We start from the raw sequence: 12,479 nt of genomic DNA on the forward strand, positions 1-12,479 counted from the left end.
CCGCTCATCGTGTCACGTGAGCTCAGGAGGCCAATCATCTGCCTCTTTTTTAAAAAACTCAGCGGATTATAGTAACTGGCTGCATTCCTTGTCACGTGGCCTCGAGAGGCCAATCCTGGGCCTCCGCGGGCGGGCGCTTGAAAAGAAATCATACCATCATCGGCCGATCGTTTAATTTTCTGTTGTACGGTGTCGTTTGCCCCTACTACGGTGTGTGGCGGAAGGGGGGGGGGGGGAGACGTGCGTCAGTTACAGGCTGCGAGAGTCCGGAGCCCCCCGTCAACAAGTGAGCGTCTGGAAGTGGGATCGCGCAGCGGGTCGCAGCTTTCTGTGTCCCGGCAACGCTGGGGGCGGGGGGCAGAGGCGGGGCTCGGGATGGAGAGCGGCGGCGGTTTAAAGGGTAGCCTGGGAGGGCGGTTTGAATTCAAACGGGCGGTCGGGGCCAGCGGGGTGGGGACGGTGAGGGGAGCGCGGGGCTGTGAGGCGCAGAGAGTCTCGTGGGAACGGGGCGTGGGGAGCTGCAGCAGGAGGGGGGGCTTCACGGGTGGGGACCGCGTGGGAGGGCTCCCTCGGGAGCCGGTGGGGACCGCGTGCGGGGGGCGGGGTGCAGCAGGCGGGGGAGTATGAGACCTGTGCCGTCGCGTTTGTGAGCGGGAGCCGTATGGAGGTGAAGCGTTGTAATGGGGAGAGGACTGCAGGGGGAGCTGGATTTGAGGGGTATGATGTGTGTCGGTTACAGTGCCAGGGGATCGTACCGAGGGAGAACTGTAAAGGATACCGGGTTCCTAGACTCGGGTTTTTCTGGCCAGTAGGAACCATTACGATCCTGACGGGAGTGGGAGGAGATTGTGCAGGACCAGCTGTGGGAGTGGGAAGACTACATCTATGGGTGGTGTGGGGCCCCCCTTGGGGAGGGGAATTGAAGGTATGAAAACTGCAGCGGGGTGTAGGGCGTGGTTGAAGAAAGCAGAGTGTGAGGGTTGGGGATGTGAGGAAGACGCTCAAGGGGTGATGAGGAGACGGGTACGCTGTATAGAAGATATTTCTAGTTAATAATGTCCCTGCGTGAGACATATCTGTAATTAAATGTTCTCTATTTAGGCAACATGGAGAAAAATGGTAAAGAGAACCACAGTGGGCTCCCTGGTCACAGCATCAAGGTAGAGTGGTCTTGCACACTTACTAGGCAAATGCATTTTACTTGGCTTGATCATGCGAGTACTATAAGCCTCTATTTGTTCACTCCACAAATTATCTGTGATAATTATCGCCGACTCTTCATCAAATAGGTTCTGCTTTTTTTTCGTGAAGGCACAGGGAATATTCTCCAAGCTACTCTCAGTAGCTCACCGCTGTGGAGACTTGGCCACCTGAAATACAACTTCTACAGGCTGCTTCTGCATATTGTTAGTGTTAAAACGTTGTTTTCTTGTGGGGTGGCAGCCATTTCTTGTGATATGGGTCTTTAAATATCTAAGACTGATCATCATGCTGGGATGTATTGATAGGAATGTTGCAAGCAAGACACAAGAACAGGTTTCAGAGTAGCAGCCGTGTTAGTCTGTATTCGCAAAAAGAAAAGGAGTACTTGTGGCACCTTAGAGACTAACAAATTTATTAGAGCATAAGCTTTCGTGATGTAGCTCACGAAAGCTTATGCTCTAATAAATTTGTTAGTCTCTAAGGTGCCACAAGTACTCCTTTTCTTTTTGCGAAGACACAAGAAGTAATTCTTCCACTCCATTCAGCATTGATGAGGCCTCAGCTGGAGTATTGTGCTCAGTTCTGGGCATTATACTTTGGGAAAGATGTGGACAAATTGGAGAAAGTCCAGTGGAGAGCAACAAAAATGATTAAAGGTATAGAAAATAGACCTATGAGGCAAGATTGAAAAAATTGGACCTGTTTAGTCTAGAGAAGAGAGGCAGATCTGAGTCTTCAAGTGTGTAAAATTAGAAAATTAGTTAGAATGAGGAGGGTGATAAATTCTTCTTCTTATCCCCTGAGAACAGGACAAGAAGTAATGGACTTAAATTGAAGCAAGGGAGATTTAGGTTAGATATTAGAAAAAAACTTCCTAACTGTAAGAATAGTTAAACACTGGAACAAATTGCTTAGGGAGGTTGTAGATTCTCTGTCAGGTTTTTAAGAACAAGAATACCTGTCAGGGCGATCTAGATAATACCTAGGGCATGTCTACAGTATGAAATTAAGTCAACTCAAGTTAAATCAATGTACAGCCATTGCAGTAATTAAAGCAGTGTTTCATGTCCACATTATAGTCCTCCTGTCCGCAGGGCATGTCCTCACCAGGAGTACTTTCCACCAACTTAATTGCGTGGCGCATTATGGCACACTGACAGCTGGGCCCCTCGGCGATGTAAGTAATGCTGTGTCTACATGGACACTGTGTCGACCTAACTTCATCAACCTAAGCGCTACGCCTCTTATGGAGGTGGAGTTATTAAGTCGATGTAGTGGGCAACTTACATCAGTGGAAGCTACCTTTTAGTGTAGATGCTTACAGAGTTAGGTTGACGTGAGCTGCCTTATGTCGACCTAATTCTAGTGTAGACCAGGCCTTAGTCCTGCCTCGGTGCAAGGGACTGGACTAGCTGACCTATCAACATTCCTATCAGTCTTGACATTTCTATGATTTTATGATATCATCCTTTCTGTCTGATTTTACTTTTTTTAACTCTTAATGGGTATATTAATTGAGAGTAATGGAGCTAATTAGCTCATACACAGGTACGAAAAAACACTTGTCTGCTTGTAATAATAAATGGACAGGACCAAGGAATAAACTACAGGAAAAGCAGAACTTCTAGTATGTTGTACTTGCCTCTACTGTAATTAAATGTGTTGGGTTTTTTAGACTCTACCCACCATTGGGGATGGTCCAAAACGGCTCCCTGTGCATCAGCAGCATCCTCAGAATCGGGTACCTGGAGGTGGAGTCCAAGCACAGCGTATTTTGTGTCCTTCAAATTTGGCTCAGCGAGTTCCTGTACAGTCACAGGCTCAAAAATCTGTGCTGTCAAACCAGAAACAGTCTCAAAACCAGCTGATGCAGCAGCCTCGACCAACTTTTCTAGCTCAACCAATTTCTAGGCCTCAGGCTCCAAGTAAAAACAATGAGGAACCTCCACAGGCCTCACTATCTGGTAAATATAACTAAATAAATGTTTCATTTTCAATAATCTGCAGTCAACTTCAGCATATTAACTAAATTGGCATGTATTCTTTCTGCATGCGTATGAGACTTGTCTAGTTTCACCTTGAACCATAATTCTTTTCTATTATTTTTATTATCGGAGCACCTATGAGTCCTAATTATGGACCAGGACTCGGCTGGGTACGGTGCTGTGCAAGCATAGAACAAAAAGACAATCCCTGCCCAAAATACTTTACAATCCACAAGAGAATGCTTTACTAATGGGAAGACAAGTTAGAAGGGTAGTTCAGACTTGTACAGAGTTTTCCTGGATTAAAAAAATCCCTCGTAGTTGTGATTTACTAGCTAGTGTGATGCTGCTTGCTTTTTTATAGGCCAGATTAGTAGCTTATTCATATGAGACTAATATAGTGGTCACTGACATTCAGATACCATGGTAATGGTTGCAGTAGGAGAAACTAAATAGGTTCAGGCTGTCCCTGGAGTCCGAGCCTGGCTTGTATGCAAAACTTGGGAATCAGATTGAGAAAAATCATTTTGGAAGCAGACAGTGGTGTTTATGAACTATAGTTACGAAGTGTTCAATTCTCTTTATGTGCAGCAAAAAGCCTTGAAGCAGAAGTGACATCTGTCCAGAAAAATGAAGAAACTAAAAAGTAAGTCCAGGGGTATGCTGCCATTGATGTCCGTTGGGGCCAGGGTCTCTTTGTATTTAGGACTAAATAATGTAGCAATTTGGATGCAAAATATTTTGTGACTTAACCACAACTATTGTTTTTGAGCCCATTCATTATCAGGAATGCTGTCTCTGCATTTGTAAATACCACAAAATATTTTGGAGCTATGAATATGAGATACTTTCATGAAGTTCTAGGAAATCTTTAATCTGTTTCATGACCTGATAACCTTCAAAAGCAAAGGCTTTCATCGCTTGTTTAAAAAAGAAAAATCTGCATACTCTTTAGCCCAAAAAAAGAACTATATGCTTTTTATTTAAGAAGCTGTTCTGAATGAAGTTCTTGTTTTTGTTTTTATTTTCTTTCTTGTATGAAAAACCTCCACTTACTGTTGTTTGTTTTTTTTTTCCCATGAAGCTGGACAAAATTTATATTTTGAAACTAAATGAAAAATGCCTCTTTCCAGACTCTCAAATCTTCTGCACATATACATGAACATAGGAGGAAAATGTATTAATAGCATGTGCAAGACAGAGTTGTTATGGCTTGGCTCACAAAAGCATGCGCACTAAATTAGGTGCATGCACTCTGATGTATCCAAACCACTAATATGTGCACACCTTGATTTGTGTGCACAAATTGGGCACGTGTGTCCAGGCATGCTTTTATCTTGGCACATTCAACCTGGCCATGTGCAAAATTCCCTGCACAACTGAAGATTTGGATCCAGAAGTCTGAAAAGAGAACTGACCCTTACATGTTGCGTTCCTTTTCCAAAAGATAGGTTTTCATTTCTTGGGTGACTGGCCCTAGGAGGGGGGAATACTTGGGGCCAGATTTTGATCTTGGTTAGTTTGGTATAAATGTGGAGTAACTCATTTGACTTCAGTGCAGTTATTCTGGGACGTTACCTCAATGTATCAAGAAATTCTAGTCCCTGGTGTGGCTTCTAGCAACTTAAAACTGTTTAACTTTCTCATAGAAGGCAGTGGTGTCTTGATGACTTCGAAATTGGCCGTCCTCTGGGAAAAGGAAAGTTGGAAATGTGTATCTGGCTCGTGAAAAGCAAAGTAAATTTATCCTAGCGCTGAAGGTGTGTTTAAAACACAGCTGAGAAAGCAGGAGTAGAACATCAGCTGCGGAGAGAAGTAGAAATACAGTCTCATCTTAGGTAAATTTATCTAAAACTACTTTTTTTAGATATGCTTCCAGAGAACAGGAGAGACAGTTGGACTCCATTGTATCTCTTGACCCTCAATTAAAGGAGGAGGGTAGGAATATCTTGTGAAAGTTACTCTTTCAGGATGGCCTGGGCAAACCAGTCTCCTGTGTCACTTGTATGATATTAGGGCAGGCTCTCTAGTTTTTGTACGGTGCCAAGCATTTTCTTGATATCTAACTAAGGTGCGGAGCTTGCAATATGAATCTACAGGGCAGGTTTTTATGCTTTGCCACAGCAACCTCTCAAAGCAGCAAGTCAATTGCATGTCTCTGTATTTTATCCTGACCCTTATGCAACACAGTAGGAAACAAAGGAATTGGCCTTATTAACCCCCCAGCAAATATTATATAAGGGGATTTCTCCCACTCAGTGTTTTGTTTTAGATGGCACAAGTCTGTACAATTCCTTTAAATGTTCCTTAAACTTTCTAGTCTTCTACATTCTGTAGTGGGGGGGAAATATTTAGCATCCCTCAGTCTATGGCTACACCACAGGGCTTACAGTGGCGTAGCTGCACCAATGTAGCACTGCTAGTGAGGTGCACAGACAAGGTGTCTCTGAAAAGCTATATAAACACGGGGGGGGAGGGGGCGGACGGGAGCTTAAACAATCTTTGCTCAATTGAGGAAAAAGGAAAGGAAGCTAAAAATATGCACTCTAAGCTCTAGCAGCTCCAGAACTTTACTTACTAGCCTAAAGGCACTGAGATAGACATATAAAATCATCCTGTATTTTCCACTGTATGCATCCAGTGAAGTGGGCTGTAGCCCACGAAAGTTTATGCTCAAATAAATTTGTTAGTCTCTGAGGTGCCACAAGTACTCCTGTTCTTTTTGCGGATACAGACTAACACGGCTGCTACTCTGAAACCTAAGTTATACATCAGGCTTGCCAAACAGAAGCACTCTGAGGTGAAATGCTACAGAACTACACTCAAGAAATTTCTTGAATGCAATGGCTAGCAGACTTAAAAAAAGTGTCTTTAAAATAAAATCAATCAAAATCGCCTTTCTATACTAAAGTTGATATGTGCTTTGTCACTGGTGTAAATTTTAGGGAGTGATAACTCCATAAAATGTTAGCTAGCAGTCTAGCTCCTCCAATGCATGAAACTCAAACTAGGTGCTAATAACTACATAACATCTATATAGGTGACCCCCCCCCCCCCCCAAAATAAAAATCAATGTTTTGTTTGTCTGTGTAGAGATGTTTTCTGGTAGAAAAATATTCACATTTTTTTTGCAGGCATCCCAATATTCTCAGGCTATATGGCTACTTCCATGATGCCACAAGAGTCTACCTAATTCTAGAATATGCACCTCGTGGAGAAGTCTACAAAGAGTTGCAGAAGCTAACCAAGTTTGATGAGCAGAGAACCGCTACTGTAAGTGTCTCTATAGTTGTTTTTTTATCATCCACCAACATTTTGAAAATGCAGTTAATATCTGAAGCATAAAGTGAGACCTTTACACCAAAATCTGACATTAGGCACATGAGTGCATCTCCACTGAAATTAATGCATTTGGTAACTAAGAGCAGAACTGATTTTTTTTAATCTTTAGTTTTGAAACTAGATATTTAGGAATAGTCTAGAAAGTTAGTTACTATGTGCATCATGACAGTTCATGGTTGGCTGCCACTTTAAGGTCCTAGACATTTCAATAAGTATAGCGAAGGGGAAGGTGCTGTAGAGCAGGGGTTCTCAACCTTTTTCTTTCTGAGCCCCCAACCTGTTATAAAAACTCTAGGACCCACCTGTGCCACAACAACTGTTTCCTTGCATATAAAAGGCAGGGCCAGCATTAAGGGGCAGCAAGCAGGGCAGTTGCTTGGGGCCCATCACCACGGGGGCCTTGTGAAGCTAAGTTGCTCAGACTTCAGCTTCAGCCCTGGGTGGCAGGGCTTGGAACCCCAGGCTTCAGCCCCATGTGGTGGGGCTTCGGCTTTCTGCCCTGGGCCACAGCAAGTCCAATGCCAGCCTTGCTTGGTGGATCCCCTGAAACCTGCTCGCTCCCCCTCCAGTGGGCCCTGCACCCCTAGTTGAGAACCACTGCTGTAGAGCATAGCACTAAATAGTCAAAGGGGCTTAAAAGGTGAAATAACTTATAAAGTGTTGAGAGACTTTATTGGGCTGAAACTGACGACACTACCAATTTCACAATGGATGTCTAGACACCAAGTTCTCTAACAGTTAAGCTAAGGAGGTTACTATGTCTTTAACATATACTGTCTCATGGGATCACTCTTTACAGTATATGACAGAATTGGCAGATGCTCTATCGTACTGTCATTCAAAGAGAGTTATTCATAGAGACATCAAGCCAGAAAACTTGCTGCTTGGTTCAAACGGAGAGCTGAAGATTGCTGACTTTGGATGGTCTGTGCATGCTCCGTCATCTAGGTAAGAACTGAGAAGCTACGTACTCTATCATCTCTTGATGCAGCACAAAGCTTCATGGCTCTAAATAAAATCTTAGTATGTATTAAAGAACGTACACCACTGTCACAGCACTAATTGAGGAAGGCTGATGCACAGAGACTGAATCACACAACTGCAATTTGCCTAGAAATATGCATGCTGTCATGAGAACCCCAAAACTGGTTGGTTTGCCCAGTTTATTTACAGGTCTCTGTCCTACCTTCATCCCAATCCCCTTCAATGTGTTGGTGCAGAGTGTAGCAAGAAAGCACTGTTTTAGTGTATTTGGAGCCTTGCATGCCTCTGGGGAAAACGGTAGGATTTCCATTGTTAATTCTCAAGAGCAGGGATTCTCAGCCTTTTTCTTTGAGTCCCTCCAACTTTCTGTAAAAATCCCACGGCCCACTTGTGCCACAATAACTGGTTTTCTGCATATAAAAGCCACGGCCGGTGATGGGGGTAGTAAATAGGGCAATCGTCTGGGGCCCCATGCCACAGGGGCCACCTGCAAAGCTACATTGTTCAGGCTTCAGCTTCGGGTGGCGAGACTCATGGCCCCTGGCTTCAGTTCCATGCGGTGGGGCTTTGGCTTTCTGCCCTGAGCAAAGTTCCCTCTAAGCTGCGCAGCTGCCTATTAAGCACTACACAGGTGCTCAGGGCTGCGGCGGAGAGAGATGCCTCTCCCCAAGCCCCAGACCCGCCGCAGCGCAGCACCCCAGACTTGCTGCGGCTGGGGGACCGGTACCCCAGCCCAGCCCTAAACCTGCTGTTGCTGGGGGACAGGCGCCCCAATCCAGCCTGTCCTGGACCTGCCGCGGCTGGAGGACAGGCGCCTATCTCCATCCCAGAGTCCACACTCCCAGCTGGAGTCCTCACTCCATTCGCACTCCTGCCCTGAGCCCCCTCCAACAGTCTGAATCCCTTGGCCCCACCCCGACTCATGAATTTTATGTGCACCAATATGGAGGAGATGTGTGACACATCACCTCCCTATTGGTGAATGTAACAAAATTCATTCAGCACATGGTTGGAAAAAAATTAGAGGGAACACTGGCCCTGAGCCCCAGCAAGTCTTAACAATGGCCCTACTTGGTGGCCCCCTGCAACCTGCTTGCGGCCCCCCCAGGGGGCTCCTGGTTGAGAACCACTGTTCAAGAGTACAGACCTGCCCCCTCTGTCATTGTCCAATGTGTGACACTTGAAGTGAGCTCTTTGGAGTAAAGAGAGCATCAACTACTATGTGTACTTATGCACTTCCTTGTGTAACTGAACACACCAAGTTATCAGTACAGATGTTGCCCTCAAGATGGTGTCTAAAAGTTAATATTCGACTTCTATACTTAACTATCAAGTTTATATGAGAAACTAGAATTTCTGGGTGGAAGCTGGTACTAGCAAAGTAACTTTGAAATGGAGAATACTGCTGCATCAAGACCAAAGTACAGTTTCTGTATGAAACCATTTGTATGTGTTTTAGGAGGACAACTCTTTGTGGTACACTTGACTACTTGCCCCCTGAAATGATTGAAGGGAGAACACATGATGAAAAGGTGGATCTCTGGAGCCTGGGGGTTCTGTGCTATGAATTTCTAGTAGGGAAACCTCCTTTTGAGGCAGAGACATACCAGGAAACTTACAGAAGTATTTCAAAGGCAAGTATTGGGTCATTTTCACTTCTTCCTCCAAGTCACCTATTCAGTGATATTAAATAGATAATGAGTGATAAAACTGAAATTTTTTTTTCTCAACTACTTGCAGGAAGGAAAATGGGCCCCCTATTTCCTATGGTTTCCCATGGCTAATCAAAGAGCAGCCTAGCAGCTGTGATCCATCAGGAATTACCCTGATTTTTATCTAAATCAATCTTTAGCGAAGGCTGGATTCTTTTCTTAATATGAGCTGTAATCCAGTGTAAATTAATGTACAAGCCACAGCAAAACTTTTACTGTCAGTGGGAGATGTGCATAAAAATCAGTGTAGTAAATAACATTCAGTTACCTGTAACTTTTTGTTCAATACACTTGCTACATTCATCATCCCTCTGAGGGAAAATAGTTACCTTTAGGACCACTACTTTCTGCCCTTTGATTGTCTGTCTTCTCCCATGCCAGGACTTCCCCTCTCTTTTCCCTATAGTAATTCCCATTTCTCTCCTCCAGAGGCTTCTCTTATCGTTTTTCCATTTCAGCTACTAGAAATGATGAGCAATTGAATAGTTGAATTCTGGCATTTAAGGTGCCATTGGTATTTAGTTACTCTAGTTTCATTGAAGCGTTGTGTTGAATTTGTAATTTGATCAGTGTTTCAGGCTGCACGAAGGCTTTTACTTGCTTCACATATGAAAGGTTGCTTTAGTAATCATGAGGACAACAAAATTTCTAGCTCATTGTCTCGCACTGAATTGGTTCACATACCACCTTCTTAAAAATCATTGTGAAGTGAATGGATGGAACATGAAGCTTGTGTACCTCCAGTGCTACATGTACCACATTTTGGGGATTCCTGGTTTTACTCCTGGGGGAATTCTGAGCTACTGCGCAATGCAGAATTTTGCAGAAATTAATGTGCGTGCAGAATTTCCTTTCCCCCACAGAAATTGGCTGTGGTGCTGCTGGACCCAAAAGAGCCCAACTTGTGCATAGAAGACACTGCTGGGGGGAGGGAGAGTGAGTTTGAGGGCTCCCTTCAGCTGCAGTTCCCCATGTGCCCTGAGGGAAGGAGACAGTGGTGTCCAAGAAACTCCTCACAAGCCTGGGTCCCACCATCAGGCTGTTTCTCCTGCCGGATCCCTGGGCTCTGAGGGGTGGGGGAGTTTCTGGGCTGGGAGGCCACAGCTGGGCTCTGGGGTGTAAGGGTGGGTGTGGGGGCTGGGATTTGGTGAGGAGGAGGTGTGGGTATCTGGGCTGGGGTGGGGTGGTCCTGGCAGGGCTCAGATGGGGAGAGGTGTGGGTGTCTGGCTGTGGGATGGGGGAAAGAAACAGGAACTGGGTAGTCATAGTGGTTTCTTTAACTCTCTACTCCTGGGAAAACGGTGTCTCTGTTACAGACATACTTGCTGACAGGTATTTTGAAATAAATTACCAAAATAATTGAAACTGATGTGATTATGTAGTGTTATTTTGACTCAACATTTGCAGAATTTTAAAATATTGTGCACAGAATTTTTAAATTTTTTTGGTGCAAAATTCTCTCAGGAGTAACCTGGTTTGCTTCTGTATAGTTGAAATGTGATGATGCTGGGGGAAAAAAGTCAGTCGGATCTCGTGTATGGGCTGACTGATGATGCTCTTTTAAACTTTCCTTTGGCTCCATCTGCATCCCAGTATTCTCTGCTTTACTCCCTGTACAACTACAAACAATTCCTAACACCTGAAAATGTTAGTTCTATATTATTTACCACTAGAATAGTAACTTATTGCTTGTTTTTAGGTGGAATTCAGATTTCCTCCTTTTGTAACAGAGGGAGCTAAGGACTTAATTGTAAAGCTCCTGAAGCATAATCCATACCAGAGGCTGCCACTGAAAGATGTGCTTGCACACCCATGGATTACCACAAACTCTACAAAACAACCAAGCAGCCGGAAGAGTGAGGTTGCTACCAGTAACAGAACGCCATCTTAGCAAGGTGTCCGTTTCATGCTATAAACAATCTCAAATGAACTATAAACAAAAGGAGAGCCCTGTAACCATGACTACTTTAATGCAGCCAGAAAAGGTTGCTTGCAATGAGACTTTAATAAAAGACCTGCTAATGAAAACAGACTGGGGGAGTGGGGAATGATTCAGTTGTGTGAACTGTTCACCATTTTAAACTCTCTTATTGTAATGGAGAAAATGTGTTTTATATATTTTGAGAGCAGTTTGACAAGAAGTGTACTTAAAGAAGTTGATAGAATATTAGCCAACGTACTTGAAGTCCAATTTGCATATGGGTCACATACATTGAGATGAGGCAAAGCTAAATGTTGTGTTATTGCCAAGGGCCCTATAATGTGATCAGTCTTAATTTTTGGCTCCTATTTCTTCATAGCAAGAGACGGTTGTGGTTCTGGATATCTGTCATGGTCAAATAGTGCAATAATAAATCCTTGCCTTACCTGCATTCTAACTTATTGGGCTGCTAAGGTTATCACAAATGTGCAGTGATCTGAAGCCGAGTGGAAAAAGATGAATGTGCCTCTTCATAAATGTGTCCTAATAATTGTGTGCATTTCTTGCTTCTGTGTACTCTTTGGTCTGCTGTTGTCTTGAGGGGTGAGGCACTTGAAATTCATTAAATAAAGACTTGTTACATTCTGATAGGGTAGTAATGTTTACTTTGCTGCACATACTGCTGGACTTATTAGACATCAGTGTTCTTAAACTAGAAAAATATACCAAATGTATCAAAATTAATGTAGACATTTCCTATTCTATGAAACGTAAGAGCCTGATCTTAAAGATGTTAGTATATTTTGTAGAGCCTGATGATTTTATTGTACAGTTTCATGGAGGGTCATCAGCAATCACTTCAAATCTTTGTTCAGCACAAAGATTTGCTAAATTAATGAGTAGAACTGCTGTAAATCCAGTTTTGAGGTAAAGAATGAGGTGTGGGAATAGGCTAATGAGAATTCTTTTAATGCAAAACTAGCTTCCTCTAATTACCATGGAAGCATTTGTACTAGTTAAAGTAACCCTTTATACTATAACTGTCCACATCAATTTAAATGATTTGGGTAAACAGGCCCCTACACAGATTAAGGACCCACCTGTGTTTTAAACACAAGTTACTAAAACCCCTGCCTTAACCAGCATAAGGAACAACAATGAAAGAATGTCAGCCTAAAATGGCAGGGTTTAAAAATGTGAATACAAGGAAGGTGGTTAGGGCTGAAACGTCCAACTCCACAAAGTTTGGTATCCTTTAATCTAGAATCTAATAAACTTGTGTTCATTTTCCTTTGGGTGTAGTCATGCTGTAAGGGAAATCTTAAACCTGGT

At 43.6% G+C, this 12,479-nt stretch overlaps 1 protein-coding gene across 1 annotated transcript; it reads left to right on the top strand.

Moving 5' to 3' along the window:
• The first annotated feature begins 372 nt into the window (after window positions 1-372).
• AURKA (aurora kinase A) lies at window positions 373-11,795 on the top strand. Its single transcript, XM_043495476.1, is given in 11 exon segments — window positions 373-400; window positions 1,102-1,160; window positions 2,879-3,167; window positions 3,780-3,834; window positions 4,838-4,890; window positions 4,893-4,959; window positions 4,961-5,026; window positions 6,323-6,461; window positions 7,330-7,478; window positions 8,974-9,148; window positions 10,926-11,795. Coding segments are annotated over 11 exon segments (1,269 nt in total). The 5' UTR covers window positions 373-375; the 3' UTR covers window positions 11,118-11,795.
• Window positions 11,796-12,479: the final 684 nt, after the last annotated feature.

Source organism: Dermochelys coriacea, chromosome 13, assembly GCF_009764565.3.
Source record: "Dermochelys coriacea isolate rDerCor1 chromosome 13, rDerCor1.pri.v4, whole genome shotgun sequence".
NCBI lineage: Eukaryota > Metazoa > Chordata > Testudines > Dermochelyidae > Dermochelys > Dermochelys coriacea.